The 27,715-nt window shown below is 54.9% G+C and overlaps 1 protein-coding gene across 1 annotated transcript in view; it reads left to right on the top strand.

The window, feature by feature from the left end:
• The window catches only part of HUWE1 (HECT, UBA and WWE domain containing E3 ubiquitin protein ligase 1), a 168,024-nt gene that overhangs the window by 113,777 nt on the left and 26,532 nt on the right, over positions 1-27,715 (top strand). Inside the window, 11 exon segments of the mRNA XM_033083465.1 lie at positions 1,675-1,808; positions 5,018-5,189; positions 7,498-7,726; positions 10,230-10,408; positions 13,045-13,134; positions 14,788-14,936; positions 15,025-15,073; positions 19,395-19,628; positions 24,970-25,186; positions 25,298-25,431; positions 27,543-27,710. Coding sequence (XP_032939356.1) covers positions 1,675-1,808; positions 5,018-5,189; positions 7,498-7,726; positions 10,230-10,408; positions 13,045-13,134; positions 14,788-14,936; positions 15,025-15,073; positions 19,395-19,628; positions 24,970-25,186; positions 25,298-25,431; positions 27,543-27,710 — 1,755 coding nt within the window.

The raw sequence follows: 27,715 nt of genomic DNA on the forward strand, positions 1-27,715 counted from the left end.
TAGGTGTGATTTTTCTGTATTTCTGGGGTGATCCAAGGGTATTTTAGGTGTGATTTTTTGGCTATTTTAGGTGTGATTTTTTGGATATTTTTGGGTCTATCTGGGGTATTTTGGGTGGGATTTTTGGGGTATTTTTTGGTGTGATTTTTTGGCTATTTTGAGTGGGATTTTTGGGCTATTTTGAGTGGGATTTTTGTATATTTCTGGGGTGATCCAGGAGTATTTTAGGTGTGATTTTTGAGCTATTTTAGGTGTGATTTTTGGACCATTTTTGGGTCGATCCAGGGGTATTTTGAGTGGGATTTTTGGGCTATTTTAGGTGTGATTTTTGGCTATTTTAGGTGTGATTTTTGGACTATTTTGGGTGGGATTTTTGTGTATTTCTGGGGTGATCCAGGGGTATTTTGAGTGGGATTTTTGGGCTATTTTAGGTGTGATTTTTGGGCTATTTTAGGTGTGATTTTTTGGCTATTTTAGGTGTGATTTTTTTGGCTATTTTAGGTGGGATTTTTGGGCTATTTTGGGAGGGATTTTTCTGTATTTCTGGGGCAATCCAGGGGTATTTTGAGTGGGATTTTTGGGGTATTTTAGGTGGGATTTTGGGGTATTTTGGGTGGGATTATTGGGCTATTTTTGGGTCGATCCAGGGTATTTTGGTGTGATTTTTTGGCTATTTAGGTGTGATTTTTGGGCTATTTTGAGTGGGATTTTTGTGTATTTCTGGGGTGATCCAGGGGGATTTTAGCTGTGATTTTTGGGCTATTTTAGGTGGGATTTTTGGCTATTTTGGATGTGATTTTTGGGCTATTTCTGGGGTGATTATTGGCTATTTTAGGTGAGATTTTGGGCTATTTTAGGTGGGATTTTGGGCTATTTTAGGTGTGATTTTTGGGCTATTTTAGGTGTGATTTTTGGCTATTTTAGTTGAGATTTTTGGCTATTTTAGGTGAGATTTTTGGCTATTTTAGGTGTGATTTTGGGCTATTTTAGGTGTGATTTTTGGGCTATTTTAGGTGTGATTTTGGGCTATTTTAGGTGGGATTTTGGGGTATTTTGGGTGGGATTATTGGGCTATTTTTGGGTCGATCCAGGGTATTTTGGTGTGATTTTTTGGCTATTTAGGTGTGATTTTTGGGCTATTTTGAGTGGGATTTTTGTGTATTTCTGGGGTGATCCAGGGGGATTTTAGCTGTGATTTTTGGGCTATTTTAGGTGGGATTTTTGGCTATTTTGGATGTGATTTTTGGGCTATTTCTGGGGTGATTATTGGCTATTTTAGGTGAGATTTTGGGCTATTTTAGGTGGGATTTTGGGCTATTTTAGGTGTGATTTTTGGGCTATTTTAGGTGTGATTTTTGGCTATTTTAGTTGAGATTTTTGGCTATTTTAGGTGAGATTTTTGGCTATTTTAGGTGTGATTTTGGGCTATTTTAGGTGTGATTTTTGGGCTATTTTAGGTGTGATTTTTGGGCTATTTTAGGTGTGATTTTTGGGCTATTTTAGGTGTGATTTATGGGCTATTTTTGAGTCGATCCAGGGTATTTTGGTGTGATTTTTTGGCTATTTTGGTGTGATTTTTGGGCTATTTTGGGTGGGATTTTTAGGGTATTTTGAGTGGGATTTTGGGGTGATCCAGGGCTATTTTAGGCCCTGACCCCCCTGTCCCTCCCCCAGACTCCATGAACATCCTGGACCCCGAGGATGAGGAGGAGCACACGCAGGAGGAGGACAGCAGCGGCAGCAACGAGGACGAGGACGACAGCCAGGACGAGGAGGAGGAGGAGGAGGAGGAAGATGAGGACGATCAGGTGGGGGGGGGGGGGGGGGCACTGAGGGACCCCCCAAAAACTCGGGGGGGACCCCAAAATATCGGGGTCAGCTTCAGACAGTGGGAAAACAGGAGCTGGGGTCTGGTTTGGGTCAAAGTGACCCCAAATTTGGGGTCAGGGGGAGCAGGTTTGGGGTCAGGGTGACCCCAGATTTTGGGTCAGGGGTGTCATTTGGGGTCAGGGGTGTCATTTGGGGTTAGGGTGACCCCGAATTTTGGGTCAGGGGGTGTCATTTGGGGTCGGGGGGGTCATTTGGGGTCAGGGAATGCAGTTTTGGGTCAAGGTGACCTCAAATTTTGGGTCAGGGGTGTCATTTGAGTCGGGGGGTATCATTTGGGTCAGGGTGACCCCGAATTTTGGGTCAGGGGGAGCAGTTTTGGGGTCAGGGTGCCCAAATTTGGGTCAGGGGTGTCATTTGGGGTCAAAGCACCCCCAAATTTTGGGTCAGGGGGTGTAATTTGAGTCGGGGGGTGTCATTTAGGGTCAGGGTGAACCCGAATTTTGGGTCAGGAGGAGCAGTTTTGGGGTCAGGGTGCCCAGTTTTGGGTCGGGGGGGGTCATTTGGGGTCATTTTGGGTCAAAGTGACCCCAAATTTGGGGTCAGGGGGAGCAGGTTTGGGTTAAAATCCCCCAGTTTTGGGTCAAAGTGACCCCAAATTTTGGGTCAGGGGGTCTCATTTGGGGTCGGGGGGGGGCAGTTTTGGGTCAAAGCACCCCCAAATTTTGGGTCAGGGGTGTCATTTGAGTCGGGGGGGTGTCATTTAGGGTCGGGGTGACCCCGAATTTTGGGTCAGGGGGAGCAGTTTTGGGGTCAGGGTGCCCAGTTTTGGGTCAGGGGGGGTCATTTGGGGTCGGGGTCCTCTGTTTTGGGTCAAAGTGACCCCAAATTTGGGGTCGGGGGGGGCAGTTTGGGGTCAGGGTGACCTCGAATTTTGGGTCAGGGGGTGACATTTGGGGTCAGGGTGCCCAGGTTTGGGTCAAAGTGACCCCAAATTTTGGGTCAGGGGGTGTCATTTGGGTCAAAGTGACCCCAGATTTTGGGGTCGGGGGGGCAGATTTGGATTTAAAATCCCCCAGTTTTGGGTCCAAATTTACCCAGTTTCAGATCAGGGGCTGCAATTTTGGGTTAAAAATCCCCAGTTTTGGGTTCAGACCCCCCAGTTTTGGGTTAAAATCCCCAATTTTGGGTTAAAAATCCCCAAATTTGGATTCAAACCCCCCAGTTTTGTGTTAAAAATCCTCAATTTTGGGTTAAAACTCCCCCAATTTTGAGTTAAAATTCCCCAATTCTGGGTTAAAAATCCCCAATTTTGGGTTAAAATCCCCAATTTTGGCTCCAACCTCTCCAGTTTTGGTTCCAAACTCCCCCATTTCAGCTCCAAACCCCCCAATTTTGGATTAAAAATCCCCAATTTTGAGTTCAAACCCCCCAATTTTGGGTTCAAAATCCCCAGTTTTGGGTTCAAACCCCCCAAGTTTGGGTTAAAAATCCCCAATTTTGAGTTCAAACCCCCCAATTTTGGGTACAAAATCCCCAATTTTGGGTTCAAACCCCCCAATTTTGGGTTCAAACCCCCAATTTTGGGTTCAAAATCCCCAGTTTTGGGTTCAGACCCCTCAGTTTCAGGTCAGGGGCTGCCATTTTGGGTTAAAATCCCCCAATTTTGGGTTAAAACCCCAATTTTGGGTTAAAAATGCCCAATTTTGGGTTAAAATCCCCAATTTTGGTTAAAAGTCCCCAAATTTGGCTCCAAACCCCCCAGTTTTGGGTTCAAAATCCCCAATTTTGGGTTAAAATCCCGAATTTTGGGGTAAAATCCTCCAATTTCAGCTCCAAACCCCCCAATTTTGGCTCCAAAGCTCCCGATTTTGGGTTAAAAATCCCCAATTTTGGCTCCAAACCCCCCAATTTTGTATTAAAAATCCCCAATTTTTGCTTAAAAACCCCCAATTTTGTGTTAAAATCCCCCAATCTCGGCTCTAAACCCCCCAGTTGGCTCCAAACCCCCCAATTTTGGGTTAAAAATCCCCAAATTTTGGGTTAAAAACTCCCAATTTTGTGTTAAAAATCCCCAATTTCAGCTCCAAACCCCCCAATTTTGGGTTAAAAATCCCCAATTTTGGCTCCAACCCCCCCAATTTTGGTTAAAAATCCTCAAATTTGTGTTAAAAACTCTCAATTTTTTGTCCAAACTCCCCAATTTTGGGTCAAAAATCCCCAATTTTTGGTTAAAAACCCCCAATTTTGGGTTAAAAATCCCCAATTTTGGATTCAAACCCCTCAATTTTGGGTTAAAATCCCCAATTTTGGGTTAAAATTCCCCAATTTTGGGTTCAAACCCCCAGTTTTGGGTTAAAATCCCCGATTTTGGGTACAAACCCTCCAATTTTGGGTTAAAAATCCCCAAATTTGTGTTAAAAATCTCCAATTTTGTGTTAAAAATCCCCAATTTCAGCTCCATAACCCCCAATTTTGGCTCCAAACTCCCCAGTTTTGGTTCCAAACTCCCCCATTTCAGCTCCAAACCCCCCAATTCTGGATTAAAAATTCCCAATTTCAGCTTCCAACCCCCCAGTTTTGGGTTAAAATCCCCAATTTTGGGTTAAAAATCCCCAATTTCAGCTCCAAACCCCTCAATTTTGGGTTAAAAATCCCCCATTTTTGGTTCAAACCCCCCAATTTTAGGTTAAAAATCCCCAAATTTGTGTTAAAAACTCCCAATTTTGGTTCCAAACTCTCCAATTTTGGGTTAAAAATCCCTAATTTTGGGTTAAAAAATCCCCAAATTTGTGTTAAAAACTCCCAATTTTGGCTCCAAACCCCCCAGTTTTGGGTTAAAAATCCCCAATATTGGGTTCAAAATCCCCAATTTTGGGTTCAAACCCCCCAATTTTGGGTTAAAAATCCTTAATTTGGGGTTAAAAATCCCCAATTTTGGGTTGAAAATCCCCAATTTTGGGTTAAAAAATCCTCAAATTTGTGTTAAAAACTCCCAATTTTGTGTTCAAACTCCCCAATTTTGAGTTAAAAACCTCCAATTTTGGTTCCAAATCCCCAAATTTGAGTTAAAAATCCCCAATTTTGAGTTTAAAACCCCCAAATTTGTGTTAAAACCCCCCAATTTTGTATTAAAAATCCCCAATTTTGAGTTTAAAACCCCCAATGGTGCCTGGTTTCCCCCCCTCAGGACGACGAGGAGGGCGAGGAGGGCGAGGAGGAGGAGGATGATGACGATGGCTCCGAGATGGAGCTGGATGAAGATTACCCCGACATGAACGCCTCCCCCCTCGTGCGCTTCGAGCGCTTCGACCGCGACGACGACCTGATCATCGAGTTCGACAACATGTTCTCCAGCCCCAGTACGGACTGGGGGGACTGGGAGGGAGTGGGATGGACTTGGGGGGACTGGGATGGACTGGGAGGGAGTGGGATGGAGGAAATGGGGACTGGGGGGGACTGGGAGGGGAATGGGAGGGACTGGGAAGGAGGAAAAGGGGACCGGGAGAGCACTGGGAGGGGCTGGAGGGACTGGGAGGGGACTGGGAGTGGAATGGGAGGGACTGGGGGGGACTGGGATGGGAATGGGATGGACTGGGAGAGGAGTGGGAGGGGACTGGGATGGAGGAAAAGGGGACTGGGATGGACTGGGAAGGAAGAAAAGGGGATTGGGATGGACTGGGATGGGAATGGGAGGGACTGGGGAGACTGGGAGGGGACTGGGATGGACTGGGAAGGAGGAAAAGGGGACTGGGAGGGACTGGGATGGGAATGGGAGGGAATTGGATGGAGAAAAAGGGGACTGGGATGGACTGGGATGGGAATGGGGGGGACTGGGATGGACTGGGAAGGAGGAAAAGGGGACTGGGAGGGCACTGGGATGGGCTGGAGGGACTGGGAGGGGATTGAGAGGGGCTGGGGGGTACTGGGATGGACTGGGATGGAGGAAAAGGGGACTGGGAGGGACTGGGAAGGAATGGGAGGGAATGGGAGGGAGTGGGAAGGAGAAAAAGGGGACCGGGAGAGCACTGGGGGAGACTGGGAAGGGATTGGGGAGGGGACTGGGGGGTACTGGGATGGAGGAAATGGGGACTGGGGGGGACTGGGAGGGTCTGGGATGGAGGAAAAGGGGACTGGGAGTGAGTGGGAGGGGACTGGAATGGACTGGGATGGAGGAAGGGGGATTGGGAGGGACTGGGATGGGATTGGGTTGGGATTGGGTTGGGATTGGGTTGGGACTGGGAGGGACTGGGATGGGCTGGAAAGGAGGAAAAGGGCACTGGGATGGGAATGGGAGGGACTGGGAGGGACTGGGATGGAGGAAATGGGGACTGGGAGAGGCTGGGAGTGGAATGGGCGTGGAGTGGGATGGAGGAAATGGGGACTGGGATGGACTGGGAGGGAGTGGGGAAAAACTGGGAGGGGACTGGGAAGGCACTGGGATAGAGGAAAAGGACTGGAAGTGGAATGGGATGGAGGAAAAGGGGACTGGGATGGACTGGGGGGACTGGGAGGGGATTGGGATGGACTGGGAGGCGCTGAGATGGACTGGGAGGGCACTGGGAGAAACTGGGAGGGGACTGGGAAGGCACTGGGATGGAGGAAAAGGGCACTGGGAGGCACTGGGATGGACTGGGAGGGACTGGGACAGGCCCCAGCTCTTCCTCTCCCTGTGTTTTTTGGGGGTGTTTTTCCCCCCCTCACCCCAATTCCTCCCCATATTTTTGGGGGTGTTTTTCCCCCTGACCCCCAAACCCTTCCCCATATTTTTGTGTTTCCCCCCCACCCCCTCCCCATATTTTTTTGCTGTTCCCTCCCCATATTTTTTTGCTGTTTTTCCCCCCCACTCCCCACCCCATATTTTTTGCTGTTTCCCCAAACCCCTCCCCATATTTTTGTGTTCCCCCCACCCCTCCCCATATTTTTGTGTTTCTCCCACCCCCTCCCCACATTTTTTTTTCTGTTTCCCCCACCCCCTCCCCATATTTTTGTGTTTCCCCCACCCCATATTTTTGTGTCCCCCCCATCCATCCCCCCTGTCCCCTCTCTAACCCCATTTCCCATTCCAGCTGCCATCCCCCCCTGTCCCCTCTCTAACCCCATTTCCCATTCCCTCTCTAACCCCATTTCCCATTCCAGCTGACACCCCCCTGTCCCCTCTCTAACCCCATTTCCCCCCAGTTCCAGCTGCCATCCCCCCGTCCCCTCTCTAACCCCATTTCCCATCCCCTCTCTAACCCCATTTCCCATCCCCTCTCTAACCCCATTTCCCATCCCCCTCTCTAACCCCATTTCCCCCCCAATTCCAGTGACATCCCCCCTGTCCCATCTCTAACCCATTTCCCCCCAATTCCAGCTGCCATTCCCTCTCTAACCCCATTTCCCATTCCAGCTGACATCCCCCCCTCTCTAACCCCATTTCCCATCCCCTCTCTAACCCCATTTCCCCCCAATTCCAGCTGCCATCCCCCCCTCTCTAACCCCATTTCCCATCCCAGCTGCCATCCCCCCTCTCTAACCCCATTTCCCATCCCCTCTCTAACCCCATTTCCCATTCCAGCTGCCATCCCCCCTCTCTAACCCCATTTCCCATCCCCTCTCTAACCCCATTTCCCCCCAATTCCAGCTGCCATCCCCCCCTCTCTAACCCCATTTCCCCCCCAATTCCAGCTGACATCCCGCCCTCCCCCGGGAACATCCCCGCCAGCCACCCGCTGCTGGTGCGGCACGCCGAGCACGGGGCGCTGGGGCTGGGGGCGGGCCCGGGCGGGGCTCGGCTGGCCCAGGGGCTGGGCAGGAGCCAGAGAACGCTGAGACAGCTCACGGCCAACGCTGGGCACACCATCCACGTGCACTACCCGGGGGCACGGCAGCCAAACCCGCCTCTGATCCTGCAGAGGTGAGTGAGGGGTCCAGAGTCACTGAGAGACCCCCCCCAAACCCCCCCAGAAACAGCCAAACCCGCCCCTCATCCTGCAGAGGTGAGTGGGGGGATTAAACATCTCTGTGAACACCCCCAAACCCACCTGGGAACCCCAAAACCCCCCTCTGATACTGCAGAGGTGAGTCAGGGGCTTAAATCACCCCCCAGAAACAGCCAAAATCCACCCTTATCCTGCAGAGGTGAGTGAGGGGTCTAGAGACACTGAGAGACCCCCCAAACCCACCCCTCATCCTGCAGAGGTGAGTCAGGGGTCCAGAATCCTCCTGTGAACACCCCCAAATCCCCAAACCCCCCTCTGATACTGCAGAGGTGAGTGAGGGGTTTCAACATCCCTGTGAACACCCCCAAACCTCCCCAGAAACAGCCAAACCTGCCCCTCATCCTGCAGAGGTGAGTGGGGGGTTTAAACCCACCTGAGAGCACCCCCAAACCCCTCCAGAAACAGCCCAAACCTTCCCCTGATCCTGCAGAGGTGAGTGAGGGGCTTAAATCACCCCCCAAAAACAGCCAAACCCGCCCCTCATCCTGCAGAGGTGAGTGGGGGGATTAAACCCACCTGAGAGTACCCCCAAACCCCCCCAGAAACAGCCAAACCCTCCTCTGATACTGCAGAGGTGAGTCAGGGTCCTAAACCCCCCTGAGAACCCTCAACCCCCCCAAAACCATCCCTGATCCTGCAGAGGTGAGTGAGGGGCCTAAACATCCCTGAGAACCCCAAATCCCACCCCCCAGAAACAGCCCAACCCCCTCTGATACTGCAGAGGTGAGTGAGGGGTTTAAACCCACCTGAGAGACCCCCCAAACCCCCCCAGAAACAGCCAAACCCCCCCTGATCCTGCAGAGGTGAGTGAGGGGTCCAGAGTCACTGAGAGACCCCCCCAAACCCCCCAGAAACAGCCAAACCCCCCTGATCCTGCAGAGGTGAGTCAGGGTCCCAAAACCATCCTGAGAGCACCCCCAAATCCCCCAGAAACAACCAAACCCGCCCCTCATCCTGCAGAGGTGAGTGGGGGGATTAAACCACCCCCCAGAAACAGCCAAACCCCCCAGAAACAGCCAAACCCTCCTCTGATACTGCAGAGGTGAGTGGGGGTCCCAAAACCATTCTAAGAGCACCCCCAAATCCCCAAACCCGCCCCTGATCCTGCAGAGGTGAGTGAGGGTCCCGAAACCATCCTGAGAGCACCCCCAGAGCCCCTGAGAGACCCCCCAAACCCCCCAGAGAGCCCCCAAACCCCCCAAAACCATCCCTGATCCTACAGAGGTGAGTGAGGGTCCCAAAACCCTCCTGGGGACATCCCCAAAAACCCCCCTGACCCCCCATTAACCCCCCAGACATCCTGCAGCTGAGCAGCAGAGCCGGGGTGTGCTCACACCTGGGGGTCTCACAGCCCCAATTTGGGATCTCACAGCCCCATTTGGGATCTCACAGCCCCAATTTGGGGTCTGACACCCCTCATTAACCCTTTCTGTCCCCTCCTGTCCCTTTTAGGCTCCTGGGTCCCTCTGCAGCCGCAGACATCCTGCAGCTGAGCAGCAGAGCCGGGGTGTGACCTCACCTGGGGGTCTCACAGCCCCAATTTGGGGTCTCACAGCCCCATTTGGGGTCTGACCCCCCCTGTGTCCCCTCCTGTCCCCCTTTAGACTCCTGGGTCCCTCAGCAGCCGCAGACATCCTGCAGCTGAGCAGCAGAGCTGGGGTCCCACAGCCCCAGTTTGGGATCTCACAGCCCCAGTTTGGGGTCTCACAGCCCCCATTAACCCTTTCTGTCCCCCTTTAGACTCCTGGGTCCCTCTGCAGCTGCAGACATCCTGCAGCTGAGCAGCAGCAGAGCCAGGCTGTGCTCACACCTGGGGGTCTCACAGCCCCACCTGAGGGTCTCACAGCCCCAATTTGGGGTCTCACAGCCCCCATTAACCCTTTCTGTCCCCTCCTGTCCCTTTTAGGCTCCTGGGCCCCTCGGCAGCCGCAGACATCCTGCAGCTGAGCAGCAGCAGAGCCGGGGTGTGCTCACACCTAGGGGTCCCACAGCCCCAGTTTGGGGTCTCACAGCCCCAGTTTGGGGTCCCACAGCCCCAGTTTGGGGTCTCACAGCCCCAATTTGGGATCCCACAGCCCCAGTTTGGGGTCTGACACCCCCAAACACCCCCCATTAACCCTTTCTGTCCCCTCCCCAGGCTCCTGGGTCCCCCGGCAGCCACAGACATCCTGCAGCTGAGCAGCAGAGCCGGGGTGTGCTCACACCTGGGGGTCTGACACCCCCTGTGACACCCCCTGTGACACACCCCTGACCCCTGGTGTCCCCTCCTGTCCCTTTTAGGCTCCTGGGTCCCTCTGCAGCCGCAGACATCCTGCAGCTGAGCAGCAGAGCTGGGGTCTCACAACCCCACCTTGGGGGTCTCACAGCCCCAATTTGGGGTCCCACAGCCCCCATTAACCCTTTCTGTCCCCTCCCCAGGCTCCTGGGTCCCTCTGCAGCCGCAGACATCCTGCAGCTGAGCAGCAGCCTCCCGCTGCAGAGCCGGGGCCGGGCGCGGCTCCTGGTGGGCAATGAGGACGTGCACATCATCGCCCGCTCCGATGACGAACTGCTCGATGATTTCTTCCACGAGCAGGGCACGGGGGGCAGCCAGGCAGGCGAGTGGGGACAGGGGGGACAACTGGGGACATGGGGGACACACTCACAGCCAGGCAGGCGAGTGGGGACAGGGGGGACAGCTGGGGACATGGGGGGGACAGCTGAGGACACCTGGGGACATGGGAGAGACAGGGAGTGACACAGGCAGGCAGTGGGGACAGGGGGGACACCTGGGGGCACCTGGGGACATGGGGGGCATCTGGGGACACCTGGGGACACCTGGGGACATGGGAGAGACACCTGGGGACACCTGGGGACATGGGAGAGACACCCACAGCCAGGCAGATGAGTGGGGACAGGGGGGACATATAGAGACACTTGGGGACACCTGGGGACAGCTGGGGGGGCACCCACAGCCAGGCAGGCGAGTGGGGACATGTGGGGACAGCTGGGGACACCTGGGGACATCTGGTAACACCTGGGGACATGGTGGGGACAGGGAGTGACACAGCCAGGCAAGCGAGTGGGCACGGGGGGGGACACCTGGGGACACGTGGGGACGTGGGAGAGACACAGGGGGTCGGGGGGGGACATCTGGGGACACTTGGGGACACCTGGGGACATGACAGAGACACCCACAGCCAGGCAGGTGAGTGGGGACAGGGGGGGACATGTGGGGACAGCTGGGGACACCTGGGGACATGAGAGAGACACCCACAGCCAGGCAGGCAAGTGGGGACACATGGGGACATGGGGGATACCTGGGGGGACACCTACAGTCAGGCAGGCAGGGGGGGACAACTGGGGACACCTGGGGACACTTGGGGACATGGGGGACATCTGGGGACATGGAGGGGACACCTAGGGACATGGGGGAGACACCTGGAGATACCTGGGGACATGGGGGACACCTGGGGACACCTGGGGACATGGGAGAGACATCCACAGCCAGGCAGGCGAGTGGGGACAGGGGGGACACATGGGGACATGGGGGACACCTGGGGACATGGAGGGGACACCTGGGGACATGGGGGACACCTGGGGACATGGGAGAGACACAGCCGGGCAGGCGAGTGGGGACAGGGAGGACAGCTGGGGACACCTGGGGACATGGGGGACACCTGGGGGGACACCTACAGTCAGGCAGGCAGTGGGGACAGGGGGGGACAACTGGGGATGCCTGGGGACAGCTGGAGACACCTGGGGACATGGGAGAGACAGAGAGTGACACAGGCAGGCAGTGGGGACACCTGGGGACACCTGAGGACATGGGGGGGACAGCTGGGGACATGGAGGGGACACCTGGAGACAGCTGGGAACATGGGGGACATCTGGGGACATGGGAGAGACACAGCTGGGCAGGCGAGTGGGGACAGGGGGGGACACCTGGGGACAACTTGGGACATGAGAGAGACACCCACAGCCAGGCAGGCGAGTGGGGACAGGGGGGGGACATCTGGGGACATGGAGGGGACACCTGGGGACATGAGGGGACGCTTGGGGACACAGGGGGACGTGGGAGAGACACCCACAGCCAGGCAGATGAGTGGGGACAGGGGAGACATCTAGGGACACTTGAGGACACCTGGGGACAGCTGGGGGGGCACCCACAGCCAGGCAGGTGAATGGGGATGTGGGGACACCTGGGGACATCTGGGGACACATGGGGACACATGGGGACATGGGAGAGACACCCACAGCCAGGCAGGTGAATGGGGATGTGGGGACACCTGGGGACATCTGGGGACACATGGGGACATGGGAGAGACAGGGAGTGACACAACCAGGCAGATCAGTGGGGACATCTAGGGACACTTGGGGACACCTGGGGACATGAGAGAGACACAGCGGGGACAAGGGGGGACATCTGGGGACATGGGAGAGACAGGGAGTGACACAGCCAGGCAGATGAGTGGGGACAGGGGGGACATCTAGGGACAGGGGGGACACCTGAGGACATGGGGGAGACACCTGGGGACATGGGGGACACCTGGGGACATGGGAGAGACACCCACAGCCAGGCAGGCGAGTGGGGACAGGGGGGGACACCTGGGGACAGCTGGGGACATGGGAGAGACACCCACAGCCAGGCAGGCGAGTGGGGACAGGGGGGGACACCTGGGGACAGCTGGGGACATGGGAGAGACAGGGAGTGACACAACCAGGCAGGTGAGTGGGGACAGGGGGGACACCTGGGGACACGTGGTAACACCTGGGGACATGGTGGGGACAGGGAGTGACACAGCCAGGCAAGCGAGTGGGCACGGGGGGGGACACATGGGGACACGTGGGGACATGGGAGAGACACAGCCAGGCAGGTGAGTGGGGACATGGGGGACATCTGGGGACATGGAGGGGACACTTGGGGACATGGAGGGGACACTTGGGGACACAAGGGGACATGAGGGGACATTTGGGGACACAGGGAGTGACCCCTGCAGCCAGGCAGGTGAGTGGGCACAGAGAGGACACTTGGGGACATGGGGGGGGGACACTTGGGGACATGGGGGGGGGACACTTGAGGACACGGAGACGTTTGAGGACATGAGGGGACACTTGGAGACATGGGGGGACACTTGAGGACATTTGGGGACAGGGAATGACCCTCGGGGGGGGGGTTGGGGACACACAGGGGTGGGTGGGCTCAGGTGGGCGTGGCCCGGGGGGCGTGGCCAAAGCTCCCCTCCCCCCCCAGGGACCCTGTCCAGCATCCCCACGGCTCTGACGCGCTGGACCGAGGAGTGCAAGGTCCTGGACGCCGAGAGCATGCACGACTGCGTGTCGGGTGAGACCCCTGGGACCCCCCAGAGACCCCAGCCCCACCCACCAGGGGTCAGGGTCCCCATCCTGGGGGTCAGGGTGCCCATCCTGGGGGTCCATGTGTTCATCCTGGGGGTCAGGGTCCCCATCCTGGGGGTCCAGGTGCCCATTCTGGAGTCCCAAACCCCCTGGAGTGGTCCAGGTGCCCATCCTGGGGTCCTAAACCCACCCCAAGAGGGCTCAGGGTGCCCAGCCTGGGGGTCTCAGCCTCCCCAAGAGGGGTCAGGGTGCCCATTCTGGGGGTCTCACCCCCACACAGGGGTCCAGGTGCCCATCCTGGGGTCCTAAACCCACCCCAAGAGGGCTCAGGGTACCCATTCTGGGGGTCTCAGCCCCCCCAAGAGGGCTCAGGGTGCCCAACCTGGGGGTCCCAGACCCTCCCACAGGGGTCCAGGTGCCCATCCTGGGGGTCCCAAACCCCCCCACAGGAGTCAGGGTGCCCATCCTGGGGTCCTAAACCCACCCCAAGAGGGGTCAGGGTGCTCATCTTGGGGTCCCAAACCCCCCCACAGGGGTCAGGGTGCCCATCCTGGAGTCCAGGTGCCCGTCCTAGGGGTCTCAAACCCCCCACAGGGGTCAGGGTGCCCAGCCTGGGGGTCTCACCCCCCTCAAGAGGGTTCAGGGTGCCCAACCTGGGGGTCTCAAATCCCCCTGGAGTGGTCCAGGTGCCCATCCTGGGGGTCCATGTGCTCATCCTGGGGTCCCAAACCCCCCACACCAGGGCTCAGGGTGCCCAGCCTGGGGGTCTCACCCCCACACAGGGGTCAGGGTGCCCATCCTGGGGGTCCCACATCCCCCCAGAGGGGTCAAGGTGCCCAGCCCGGGGTCCCAAACCCCCCCAAAGTGACCCAAGGTGCTCATCCTGGGGGTCTCAAACACCCCTAAAGTGATCAGGGTGCCCATCCTTGGGTCCCACACCCCCACACAGGGGTCCAGGTGCTCATCCTGGGGGTCTCAAACCCCACCAGTGGTGAAGGTGCCCACCCTGGGTGTCTCACACCCCCCAAACCCCCAATTTTTCCCTCCCCAGTGGTGAAGGTGCCCATCCTGGGGGTCTCAAACCCCCCCACAGGGGTCCAGGTGCCCACCCTGGAGGTCTCACACCCCAATTTCCCCCCCACCAATGGTGAAGGTGCCCATCCTGGGGGTGAAGGTGCCCACCCCGGGGGTCTCACACCCCAATTTTCCCCTCCCAGTGGTGAAGGTTCCCATCCTGGGGGTCTCACACACCCCTCACACCCCATTTTCCCCCCCCAGTGGTGAAGGTTCCCATCCTGGGGGTCTCACACGCCCCTAACCCCCCCAATTTTTCCCCCAGTGGTGAAGGTTCCATCCTGGGGGTCTCACACACCCCTAACCCCCCCAATTTTTCCCCCAGTGGTGAAGGTTCCCATCCTGGGTGTACAAGTGCCCACCCTGGGGGTCTCACACCCCAATTTCCCCCCCCAGTGGTGAAGGTTCCCATCCTGGGGGTGCAGTTGCCCACCCCGGGGGTCTCACACCCCAATTTGTCACCCCCTCAGTGGTGAAGGTGCCCATCCTGGCAGCCCCAAACCCCCCCCAAAGTGGTCCAGGTGCCCACCCCGGGGGTCTCACACCCCTCTATTTCCCCCCCCAGTGGTGAAGGTTCCCATCCTGGCGCGCCTCGAGGCGCTGCGGGACGAGGAGCTGGACGAGCGGCGCGAGAAGCGCCGGCGCCAGGCGGCCGAGGACGAGGCCAAAGGCGCCGAGCGCGGCCCCGAGGACAAGGAGAGCCCCGAGGCCCAGGTGAGACCCCCCAAAAACCCCCACCCCAAACCCCCCCAAACCCCACGGGGGGGTTCCCCTCCTCCTTCACCCCCCTCATCTCCCACAGGACTCATCCCCCAAACCCGGCCCCGCCTCGGCCGACGCCGCCCCTTCAGGTAAATCCAGCTCAGGACATACAAAAAAACCCAAAATAAACTTTCCAGAACCGGACCCCTCCCCAAAAACGCAGCCCAGACCCCCCTGGAGCTGGCGCCGCGCGGGCTGAGGTAGTAGATTGTATAGTTGGAGGGTCACACCCCCGGCTGGAGATAACTATACATTCTACTGTCTTCCTCGCGCGGCGCGCGCCGCCGACCGGGGCTGGGGTCCCTACGGGGGTCCTGGGGGTCCTAAAGGGGGTCCGGGGGGGTTGGGAGGGGCTGGGGGGGAAATGAGAGAGCAGAAGAGGCAGGAGAGGGGTCCTAAAGGGGGTCCTGGGGGTCCTGAAGGGGGTCCTGGGGGTCCTGAAGGGGGTCCTGGGGGTCCTAATGGGGGTCTTGGGGGGCTGGGGGTCTCGGGGATGGGGGGTGGGAGGATGTGGGGGGGAAATTGGAGACCAGAATGTGCAGGTGAGGGGTCCCTAAGGGGGTCCTAGAGGTCCTAAAGGGGGTCCTGGGGGGCTGGGGGGGAAATCAGAGATTAGAATGTACAGGAGAGGGGTCCTAAAGGGGGTCCCAGGGGGGGCTGGGGGTCCCAAGTGGGGTCCTGGGTGGGTGGGGGGGTGAGAGGGGGGGGATTAGAGACCAGAATGTGCAGGAGAGGGGTCCCTAAGGGGGTCCTGGAGGTCCTAAAGGGGGTCCTGGGGGGTGGAGAGGGGCTGGGGGGGGATTAGAGAGTAGAATGTGCAGGAGAGGGATCCTGAAGGGGGTCCTGGGGATCCTAATGGGGGTCCCAGGGGGGCTGGGGGGGGGCTGGAAGAGTTGGGGGGAAATTACAGAGCAGAATGTGCAGGAGAGGAGTCCCGGGGGGGCTGGGGAGTCCTGGGGGGGCTGGGGGGGAAATGAGAGAGCAGAATGTGCAGGAGAGGGGTCCTGATGGGGGTCCTGGGGGTCCCAGTGGGGGTCCTGGGGGGTCCTAAAGGGGGTCCTGGGGGGGTGAGGGGGGGGACTAGAGAGTAGAATGTGCAGGAAAGGGGTCCCGAAGGGGGTCCTGGGGGTCCTAAAGAGGGTCCTGGGGGGCTGGGGGGGGAAATCAGAGAGCAGAACAGGCAGGAGAGGGGTCCCTAAGGGGGTCCTGGGGGGGTGGGGAGGGGCTGGGGGGGAAATCAGAGATTAGAATGTGCAGGTGAGGGGTCCTGAAGGGGGTCCTGGGGGTCCTAAAGGGGGTCCTGGGGGGTGGGGAGGGGCTGGGGGGGGATTAGAGAGCAGAATGTTCCCAAATTTCTGTGCCCCCCTCATTTAGGACACCCCAAAAAAAAGGAAAGAATGAGGAGGGGAGGGAAGAAATTTTGGGGTTGGGTTGGGGGAGGCATTTAGGACACCCTAAAAAAGGGAAAAAATGGGTGGGGGTAGAGGAAATTTTGGGGTTGGGTTGGGGAGGGGGTCCCAAATTTCTGTGCCCCCCTCTCTCATTTAGGACACCCCAAAAAAGGGGAAAAAAAAGAGGAGAGGGAGGAGATTTTGGGTTAGGAGGTTGAGGGGGGGTTTCCCAAATTTCTGTGCCCCCCCCATTTAGGACACCCCAAAAAAGCGAAATAAAAAGGAGAGGGAGGAAATTTTGAGTTGTGAGGTTGAGGAGGGGGTTCCCAAATTTCTGTGCCCCTCCTCATTTAGGACACCCTAAAAAATGGGTGGGGGGGAGGAAATTTTGGGGTTTTGTTGGGGAGGGGGTGCCAAATTTCTGTGTCATCCCCCTTCATTTAGGACACCCCAAAAAAGGGAAAAAAAGAGGAAGGAGATTTTGGGGTTGGGTTGGGGGAGGCATTTAGGACACCCTAAAAAAGAGAAAAAATGGGTTGGGGGGGAGGAAATTTTGGGTTTTATTGGGGAGGGAGTTCCCAAATTTCTGTGCCCCCCCTCATTTAGAACACCCCAAAAAAAGGAAAAAATGAGGAGGGGGAAGGAGATTTTGGGGTTGGGTTGGGGAGGTGGTTCCCAAATTTCTGTGTCATCCCCCTTCATTTAGGACACCCCAAAAAAAGGAAAAAATGAGGAGGGGAGGGAGGAGATTTTGGGGTTGGGTTGTGGTGGGGTTGGGGAAGGGAGTTCAAAAATTTCTGTGCCCCCCCCATTTAGGACACCCCAAAAAAGAGAAAAAAATGGGTTGGGGTGGAGGAAATTTTGGGTTTTGTTGGGGAGGGGGTTCCCAAATTTCTGTGCCCCCCCCATTTAGGACACCCCAAAAAAAGCGAAATAAAAGAGGGGAGGGGAGGAAATTTTGGGGTGAGGGGGCATTTAGGACACCCTAAAAAAGAGAAAAAATGGGTGGGGGGGGAGGAAATTTTGGGTTTTGTTGGAGGAGGGAGCTCCCAAATTTCTGTTTCCCCCCAATTTAGGACACCCCAAAAAAAAGGAAAAAATGAGGAGGGAGGGGAAGGAAATTTTGGGGTTTTGTTGGGGAGGGGTTCCCAAATTTCTGTGCCCCCCTCATTTAGAACACCCCAAAAAAAGAAAAAAGTGAGGAGGGGAGGGAGGAAATTTTGGGATTTTGTTGGGGAGGGGGAGTTCCCAAATTTCTGTGCCCCCCCATTTAGGACACCCCAAAAAAATAGAAATAAAAGAGGGAAGGGGAGGAAATTTTGGGGTGAGGGGGCATTTAGGACACCCTAAAAAAGAGAAAAAATGAGGGAAGGGGGAGGAAATCTTGGGTTTTGTTGGGGAGGGGGTTCCCAAATTTCTGTGTCATCCCCCTTCATTTAGGACACCCAAAAAAAGGGGAAAAAAAAGAGGAGAGGAAGGAAATTTTGGGGTTGGGGTGGGGAGGGAGTTCCCAAATTTCTGTGCCCCCCCCCATTTAGGACACCCCAAAAAAAAGAGGAAAAAAAAAAGAGAGGAGGAAGGAAATTTTGGGGTTTTGTTGGGGGGGGGGTTCCCAAATTTCTGTGTCATCCCTCTTCATTTAGGACACCCAAAAAAAGGGGAAAAAAAAGAGGGGGAGGGAAGAAATTTTGGGTTAGGGTTGGGGGAGGCATTTAGGACACCCTAAAAAAGGGAAAAAATGGGTGGGGGGAAGGAAATTTTGGGGTTGGGTTGGGTTGGGGGGGGCATTTAGGACACCCAAAAAAAGGAAAAAATGGGGGAGGGTGGAGGAAATTTTGGGTTTTGTTGGGGGAGGGGGTAGTTCCCAAATTTCTGTGTCATCCCCCTTCATTTAGGACACCCCAAAAAAAGGAAAAAATGAGGGGAGGGGAGGAAATTTTGGGGTGAGGGGGCATTTAGGACACCCTAAAAAAGAGAAAAAATGAGGGAAGGGGGAGGAAATTTTGGGTTTTGTTGGGGAGGGGGTCCCAAATTTCTGTGCCCCCCTCATTTAGGACACCCCAAAAAAAAGGAAAGAATGAGGAGGGGAGGGAGGAGATTTTGGGTTTTGTTGGGGGGCATTCCCAAATTTCTGTTTCTCCCTTCATTTAGAACACCCCAAAAAAGAGAAAAAATGAGGAGGGGTGGAGGAAGTTTTGGGTTTTGTTGGGGAGGGGCTTCCCAAATTTCTGTGCCCCCCTCATTTAGGACACCCCAAAAAAAGTGAAATAAAAGAGGGGAGGGGGAGGAAATTTTGGGATTGGGTTGTGGTGGGGTTGGGAAGGGAGTTCAAAAATTTCTGTGCCCCCCCAGTTTAGGACACCCCAAAAAAGGGAAAAAATGGGTGGGGGTGGAGGAAATTTTGGGGTTTTTTTGAGGAGGGAGTTCCCAAATTTCTGTGTCATCCCCCTTCATTTAGGACACCCCAAAAAAGGAAAAAATGAGGGGAGGGGAGGAAATTTTGGGGTGAGGGGGCATTTAGGACACCCTAAAAAAGAGAAAAAATGGGTTGGGGGGGGAAGGAAATTTTGGGTTTTGTTGAGGAGGAGTTCCCAAATTTCTGTACTCCCCCCCATTTAAGACACCCCAAAAAAGAGGGGAGGGAGGAGATTTTGGGGTTGGGATGGGGGGGGCATTTAGGACACCCTAAAAAAGGAAAAAATGGGTGGGGGGTGGAGGAAATTTTGGGTTTTGTTGGGGAGGGAGTTCCCAAATTTCTGTGTCACCCTCATTTAGAACACCCCAAAAAAAGGAAAAAAAAAGAGGAGAGGAAGGAAATTTTGGGGTTGGGGTGGGGAGGGAGTTCCCAAATTTCTGTGCCCCCACCTCATTTAGGACACCCCAAAAAAGAGAAAAAATGAGGGAAGGGGGAGGAAATTTTGGGGTTTTGTTGAGGAGGGGGTTCCCAAATTTCTTTGCCCCTCCCCCAACATTGATCCCTGCGTGTGTCCCACCCCCCCCTCCCCTCCCCCTCCCCCAGAGCACGGCGGGACCCCGGGGGAGCCCCCCCCTGCCGGCCCCCACCGGACCCTGGTGATGTTGGAAGCGGCGCCGACCCCCCCAGACCCCCCCCCCGGAGCCCCCCAAATCCCAACCCGCCCCCCCCAGCCCCCCGAGAGCGAAGAGGGGGGGGGAGGGGCGGGACCCCCGGGACGAGCCCCCCCCCAGGAGGCCGAGGCCACGCAGATGGAGCTGTCCCCTGCCCCCACTGTCAGTAAGTGATGGAGGTTGGGGGGGTTTTTGGGATTTATTGGGGTTTTTCTCCTTTTTTGGGGTTTTTTTGGGGTTTTTTTGGGATATATTGGGGATTTTTTGGGGTTTTTTTGGGATATATTGGGGATTTTTTGGGATTTTTTTGGGATATATTGGGGATTTTTTGGGATTTTTTGGGGTTTTTTGGGGTTTTTTTGGGTTTTTTTGGGATATATTGGGGATTTTTTGGGATTTTTTCGGGGTTTTTTGGGGGGGTCAGATGGAGCTGTCCCCTGCCCCCACTGTCAGTAAGTGATGGGGATTTTTGGGATTTATTGGGGGATTTTTTGGGGTTTTTTGGGGGGATTTTTGGAGATTCCTTGGGGGTTTTTTGGGATTTTTTGGGGTTTTTTTGGGGGTTTTTCTCCTTTTTTGGGGTTTTTTTTTGAGATTTCTTGGGGGTTTTGGGGGGATTTTGGGGATTTTTTGGGGTTTTTGGGGTTTTTTGGGGGGTTTTTTGGGATTTATTGGGATTTTTTGGGGGGGGGGATCAGATGGAGCTGTCCCCTGCCCCCACTGTCAGTAAGTGATGGGGTTTGGGGTTTTGGGGTTTTTCTCCTTTTTTGGGGATTTATTGGGGATTTTTTGGGGTTTTTTGGGGTTTTTTTGGGATATATTGGGGATTTTTTGCGGTTTTTTCGGGGTTTTTTGAGGGGGGATCAGATGGAGCTGTCCCCTGCCCCCACTGTCAGTAAGTGATGGGGGTTGGGGGGATTTATTGGGGGATTTTCTGCTTTTTGGGGGGATTTTTCTACTTTTTTGGGGGGTTTGGGGGATTTTTTGGGGATTTTTTGGGGGTTTTTTTGGGTTATTTTGGGATATATTGGGGATTTTTTTGGGTTTTTTCGGGGTTTCTTGGAGGGGGATCAGATGGAGCTGTCCCCTGCCCCCACTGTCAGTAAGTGCTGGGAGTTGGGGGGGTTTTGGGGTTTTTTTTGGGGATTTATTGGGGATTTTTTGGGGGTTTTTTGGGGGGATCAGATGGAGCTGTCCCCTGCCCCCACTGTCAGTAAGTGATGGGGGTTTTGGGGGGATTTATTGGGGGATTTTCTGCTTTTTGGGGGGATTTTTCTACTTTTTTGGGGGATTTTGGGGGGGTTTTGGGGATTTATTGGGGATTTTTGGGGATTTTTTGGGATTTATTGGGGATTTTTTGGGATATATTGGGGTTTTTTTGAGTTTTTTTGGGGTATTTTTGGGACTTTTTGGGTTTTTTTGGGGGGTTTATTGGGATTTTTTGGGGGGGGAATCAGATGGAGCTGTCCCCCGCCCCCACTGTCAGTAAGTGATGGGGGTTGGGGGTTTTTTTGGGGTTTTTTTGGAGATTTTTTGGGGGATTTTTAGGGATTCCTTGGGGTTTTGGGGTTTTTTTGGGGTTTTTTTTGGGGGATTTTTGGGGTTTTTTTGGAGGGGGATCAGATGGAGCCGTCCCCCGCCGCCACTGTCAGTAAGTGCTGGGGTTTTTGGGGGTTTTTTGGGGATTTTTTGGGATTTTTGGGATATATTGGGGTTTTTTGGGGTTTTTTTTGGGATTTTTTGGGTTTTTTTGGGGTTTTTTTGGATATATTGGGGATTTTTTGGGGTTTTTTTGGGGGGATCAGATGGAGCTGTCCCCTGCCCTCACTGTCAGTAAGTTCTGGGGTTTGGGGGTTTTTTTTGGGTTTTCGGGGTTTTGAGGGTTTTTGGGGGATTTTTTGGGGGATTTTTAGGGATTCCTTGGGGTTTGGGGGGTTTTTTTGGGGTTTTTTTGGAGGGTTTTTTTGGGGGGGAGATCAAATGGAGCTGTTCCTTGCCCCCACTGTCAGTAAGTGCTGGAGATTTTTGGGGGATTTTATGGGGGATTTTTAGGGATTCCTTGGGGTTTTTTGGGTTTTTTTTGGGGGGGGGATCAGATGGAGCTGTCCCCTGCCCCCACTGTCAGTAAGTGATGGGGATTTTTGGGATTTATTGGGGGATTTTCTGCTTTTTGGGGGGATTTTTCTACTTTTTTTGGGGATTTTGGGGGGGTTTTGGGGATTTATTGGGGATTTTTTGGGGATTTTTTTGGATTTTTTTGGGATATATTGGGGATTTTTTGGGATTTATTGAGGTTTTTTGGGGGCATCAGATGAAGCTGTCCCTTGCCCCCACTGTCAGTAAGTGATGGGGTTTTTGGGGTTTTTTTGGGAATTTATTGGGGTTTTTTTGGGTTTTTTTGGGATATGTTGGGGATTTTTTGTGATTTTTTCGGGGTTTTTTGGAGTTTTTTGGGGATTTTTGGGGGGATTTTTAGGGATTTCTTGGGGTTTTGGGGGTTTTTTGGGGGATTTTTTGGGGATTCCTTGGGGATTTTTGGAGGTTTTTTTGGGTTTTTCTCCTTTTTGTGGGGGGGATCAAATGGAGCTGTCCCCCGCCCCCACTGTCAGTAAGTGATGGGAGTTGGGGTTTTTTTTGGGATTTATTGGGTTTTTTTAGGGGTTTTTCTCCTTTTTTGGGGTTTTTTTTTTGAGATTTCTTGGGGGTTTTGGGGATTTTTGGGGGTTTTTTTGGGTTTTTTTGGGGATATATTGGGGATTTGTGGGGGTTTTTTTGGGGGGATCAGATGGAGCTGTCCCCTGCCCCCACTGTCAGTAAGTGCTGGAGGTTGGGTTTTTTTTTGGGATTTCTTGGGGGGTTTTGGGATTTTTGGGAGGGGATTGGGGGTTTTTTTGAGATTTATTGGGGTTTTTTTGGGGGGGAAACAGATGGAGCTGTCCCCCACCCCCACTGTCAGTAAGTGCTGGGGTTTGGGTGTTTGGGATTTTGGGGTTTTTCTCCTTTTTTGGGGATTTATTGAGGATTTTTTGGGGGTTTTTTGGGTTTTTTTGGGATATATTGGGGATTTTTTGGGGTTTTTTTGGGGGGATCAGATGGAGCTGTCCTCTTCCCCCACTGTCAGTAAGTGCTGGGGGTTGGGGGGGTTTTTGGGGATTTATTGGGGATTTATTGGGTTTTTTTCGGGGGTTTTCTCCTTTTTGGGGTTTTTTTTTTGAGATTTCTTGGGAGTTTTGGGGGGATTTTGGGGATTTATTGGGGTTTTTGGGGTTTTTTGGGGTTTTTTTGGGATATATTGAGGATTTTTTGGGATTTTTTCGGGTTTTTTTGGAGGGGGATCAGATGGAGCTGTCCCCCGCCCCCACTGTCAGTAAGTGATGGGATTTGGGGGGGGGTTTTGGGGTTTATTGGGGATTTTTTGGGGTTTTTTTTAGTTTTTTGGGGATTTTTTGGGGGATTTTTGGAGTTTCCATGGGGGTTTTTGGGGGGGAATCAGATGGAGCTGTCCCCTGCCCCCACTGTCAGTAAGTGATGGGGGTTGGGGGTTTTTTGGGGTTTTTTTGGGGATTTTTTGGGGGATTTTTAGGGATTCCTTGGGGTTTTGGGGTTTTTTGGGGTTTTTTTGGGGGGATTTTTGGGGTTTTTTTGGAGGGGGATCAGATGGAGCTGTCCCCCGCCCCCACTGTCAGTAAGTGCTGGGATTTTTGGGGAATTTGGGGGGTTTTTTTGGGGATTTATTGGGGATTTTTTGGGGTTTTTTTGGGCGGATCAGATGGAGCTGTCCCCTGCCCCCACTGTCAGTAAGTGCTGGGGGTTGGGGGATTTTTGGGATTTATTGGGGATTTTTTTGGGTTTTTCTCCTTTTTTGGGGTTTTTTTTGAGATTTCTTGGGGGGTTTTGGGATTTTTGGGGGGGGTTGGGGGGTTTTTTGAGATTTATTGGGGTTTTTTTGGGGGGGGATCAGATGGAGCTGTCCCCCGCCCCCACTGTCAGTAAGTGCTGGGGTTTGGGGTTTTTTTTGGGTTTTCGGGGTTTTTTGGGGGGTTTTTTGGGATTTATTGGGGTTTTGGGGGTTTTTTGGGGATTTATTGGGGTTTTTTTGGGGTTTTTTTGGGGGGATCAGATGGAGCTGTCCCCCACCCCCACTGTCAGTAAGTGATGGGGGTTGGGCGTTTGGGGTTTTTCTCCTTTTTTGGGGATTTTTTGGGGTTTTTTTGGGTTTTTGGGGGGTTTTTTTTTTATTTATTGGGGTTTTTTGGGGGGGAATCAGATGGAGCTGTCCCCTGCCCTCACTGTCAGTAAGTGCTGGGGGTTTGGGGGGATTTTTTGGGATTTATTGGGGATTTTTTGGGGTTTTTTGGGGTTTTTTTGGGTTATTTTGGGATATATTGGGGATTTTTTGGGGTTTTTTTGGGTTATTTTGGGATATATTGGGGTTTTTTTGGGGGGTTTATTGGGGTTTTTTTGGGGGGGGATCAGATGGAGCTGTCCCCCGCCCCCACTGTCAGTAAGTGATGGGGATTTTTGGGATTTATTGGGGGATTTTCTGCTTTTTGGGGGGATTTTTCTACTTTTTTGGGGGATTTTGGGGGGGTTTTGGGGATTTATTGGGGATTTTTTGGGTTTTTTCTGAGTTTTTTTGGGATTTTTTTGGGATTTTTTGGGGGTTTTTTGGGGGTTTTTTGGGGGGGGATCAGATGGAGCTGTCCCCTGCCCCCAATGTCAGTAAGTGATGGGGGTTGGGGGATTTTTGGGGTTTTTTGGGATATATTGGGGTTTTTTGGGGGGTTTTTTGGGTTTTTGGGGGTTTTTTGGGGGGTTTATTGGGTTTTTTTGGGGAGGGATCAGATGGAGCTGTCCCCTGCCCCCACTGTCAGTAAGTGCTGGGGTTTGGGGTTTTGGGGTTTTTCTCCTTTTTTGGGGATTTATTGAGGATTTTTTGGGGGTTTTTTGGGTTTTTTTGGGATATATTGGGGATTTTTTGGGGTTTTTTTGGGGGGGATCAGATGGAACTGTCCCCTGCCCCCACTGTCAGTAAGTGATGGGGTTGGGGGGTGTTTTTGGGATTTATTAGGGTTTTTTTAGGGGTTTTTCTCCTTTTTTGGGGTTTTTTTTGAGATTTCTTGGGGGTTTTGGGGGGTTTTTGGGGATTTTTTGGGATTTTTTCGGGGTTTTTTGGGGGGGGGGATCAGATGGAGCTGTCCTCTGCCCCCACTGTCAGTAAGTGCTGGGATTTTTGGGGAATTTTTGGGGTTTTTTTTGGGGATTTATTGGGGATTTTTTGGGGTTTTTCTCCTTTTCTGGGGGGGGGGATCAGATGGAACTGTCCCCCCTCCCCACCATCAGTAAGTGCTTGGATTTTTGGGGGGATTTTTTGGGTTTTTGGGGATTTTTTGGGGGGGTTTCCCTGTGTTTTTGGACTCCCTGTTTTTTTGGGGATTTTTTCCCCTTTCTTGGTGGGAATCCCCCCACATTTGGGGGGTCTCCATCGTGCTGTCCCCCCTCCCCAGCGTCGCTGTCCCCGGAGCGGGCGGAGGACTCGGACGCGCTGACGGCCGTGAGCAGCCAGCTCGAGGGGTCCCCCATGGACACCTCCAGCTTGGCCTCCTGCACCTTGGAAGAGTCTGGGGGAGCCCCCCCTGCCCCCACAGCCCCCCAAAACCCCCCTGGCACCCCCCAAGGACCCCCTCCCGCGCCCCCCGACGCCGCTCAGCCTCCGGACGATAGGTGAGGCTCTGCGGGATGGGGAGGGCGTGTTGTGATTTTTTGGGGGGGTTTGTGGTTTTTTGGGGTGTCCCCCCTGCTGATGGGGTGTTGATTTTGGGGTGTCCCCCCCAGCTCCCCCCCAGCCTCCTCCTCGGAGAGCTCGTCCACGCGGGACTCGGCCGGCGCCATCTCCGGGGCCGACTCGCGCGGGATCCTGGAGGAGCCGCTGCCGTCCACCAGCAGCGAGGAGGAGGATCCGCTGGCCGGTCAGTGACAGCCCCAGCTGGCCAGTGACAGCCCCAGCTGGCCAGTGACAGCCCTGGGCAGTGACAGAGCTGGGCAGTGACCCCTGGGCAGTGACAGAACTGGGCAGTGACAGCCCCTGGCTGGCCAGTGACAGCCCTGGGAAGTGACAGAATTGGACAGTGACCCCTGGGCAGTGACAGCCCCAGCTGGCCAGTGACAGCCCCTGACCAGTCAGTGACAGCCCCAGCTGGCCAGTGACACCCCCTGGCTGGCCAGTGACAGCCCCTGACCAGTCAGTGACAGCCCCAGCTGGCCAGTGACACCCCCTGGCTGGCCAGTGACAGCCCCTGACCAGTCAGTGACAACCCCTGACCAGTCAGTGACAGCCCCAGCTGGCCAGTGACAGCCCTGGGCAGTGACAGAGCTGGGCAGTGACAGAGCTGGGCAGTGACAGAACTGAACAGTGACCCCTGGGCAATGACCCCTGGCTAGTGATAGCCCCTGGGCAGTGACAGAACTGAACAGTGACCCCTGGGCAGTGACAGAGCTGGGCAGTGACAGAGCTGGGCAGTGACAGAGCTGGGCAGTGACAGAGCTGGGCAGTGACAGAGCTGGGCAGTGACAGAACTGGGCAGTGACCCCTGGCTAGTGATAGCCCCTGGGCAGTGATAGCCCCTGGGCAATCAGTGACCCCTGGGCAGTGACCCCTGGGCAGTGACAGAGCTGGGCAGTGACAGAGCTGGGCAGTGACAGAGCTGGGCAGTGACAGAACTGGGCAGTGACAGAACTGGGCAGTGACCCCTGGGCAGTGACAGAGCTGGGCAGTGACAGAACTGGGCAGTGACAGAGCTGGGCAGTGACACCCCCAGGGGTGTTCAGGGTGTCCCTGAGTGGTTCCAGGATGTCCCTGATGGTTTTAGGGTGCCCACAGAAGTTTTCAGGGCTATCCCTGGGATCCCAAGGGTGTTCAGGGTGTCCCTGGGTGGCTCCAGGATGTCCCCAGACTGTTTCAGGATGTCCCCAGAAATTTTCAGGGCTACCCCTGGGGTCCCAAGGGTGTTCAGGGTGTTCCTGGGTGGCTCCAGGATGTCCCTGATGGTTTCAGGATGTACCCAGAAATTTTTTAGGGCTGTCCCAGGGATGTTCAGGGTGTCCTTACAGGGTTCCAGGATATCCATGGGGGTTTTAGGGTGCCCCCAGAAGTTTTTTGGGCCATCCCTGGGGTTCCCAGGGATGTTCAGGGTGTCCCTGGGTGGCTCCAGAATGTCCCCAGAGTGCTTCAGGCTGTCCCCAGAAATTTTCAGGTCTGCCCCTGGCATCCCAGGGGTGTTCAGGATGTTCCTGGGGGATTCCAGGTTGTCCCCAGAATGTTTCAGGCTGTTCCCAGAAATTTTCCGGGCTGCCCCTGGGGTCCCAAGGGTGTTCAGGGTGTTCCTGGGGCATTCCAGGGTGTCCCCAGAGTGTTTCAGGGTGTCCCAGGGGGTCCCAGGGGTGTTCAGTCTGTCCCTGATGGTGTCAGGATGTCCCTGGGGGATTCCAGGATGTCCCCAGAGTGTTTCAGGCTGTCCCAGAAGTTCTCAGGGCTACCCCTGGGGTCCCAAGGGTGTTCAGGCTTTCCCTGAGGGATTCCAGGATGTCCCTGGCATACCAAGGGTGTTCAGGGTGTTCCTGGGGCATTCCAGGGTGTCCCCAGAGTGTTTCAGGCTGTCCCCAGAAATTTTCCGGGCTGCCCCGGCATACCAAGGGTGTTCAGGGTGTTCCTGGGGGATTCCAGGTTGTCCCCAGAGTGTTTCAGGATGTCCCAGGGGGTCCCAGGGGTGTCCAGGGTGTCCCCAGAGTGTTTCAGGCTGTCCCCAGAAGTTTTCAGGGCTATCCCTGGGGTTCCCAGGGATGTTCAGGGTGTCCCTGGGGGATTCCAGGGTGTCCCCAGAGTGTTTCAGGGTGTCCCTGGGGTTCCAGGGGTGTTCAGTCCGTCCCTGATGGTGTCAGGGTGTCCCAGGGGGTCCCAGGGACATTCAGGCTGCCCCTGCAGGGTGTCCCTGCCGCGCCCCGCGCCGTCCCCGACGCGTCCCCGCCGTGTCCCTGCCGCGCCCCGCGCCGTCCCCGACGCGTCCCCGCCGTGTCCCCGCAGGGATCAGCCTCCCCGAGGGCGTGGACCCCTCGTTCCTGGCGGCGCTGCCGGACGACATCCGGCGGGAGGTGCTGCAGAACCAGCTGGGGATCCGCCCGCCCGCGCGCGCCCCGCCCGCCGCCAGCCCCGCCCCGCCCGTGGTGGCCAATCCCGGCCTGACCGAGGTCAGCCCC

This window comes from Catharus ustulatus, chromosome 32, assembly GCF_009819885.2.
Source record: "Catharus ustulatus isolate bCatUst1 chromosome 32, bCatUst1.pri.v2, whole genome shotgun sequence".
NCBI classification, from domain to species: Eukaryota; Metazoa; Chordata; class Aves; order Passeriformes; family Turdidae; genus Catharus; species Catharus ustulatus.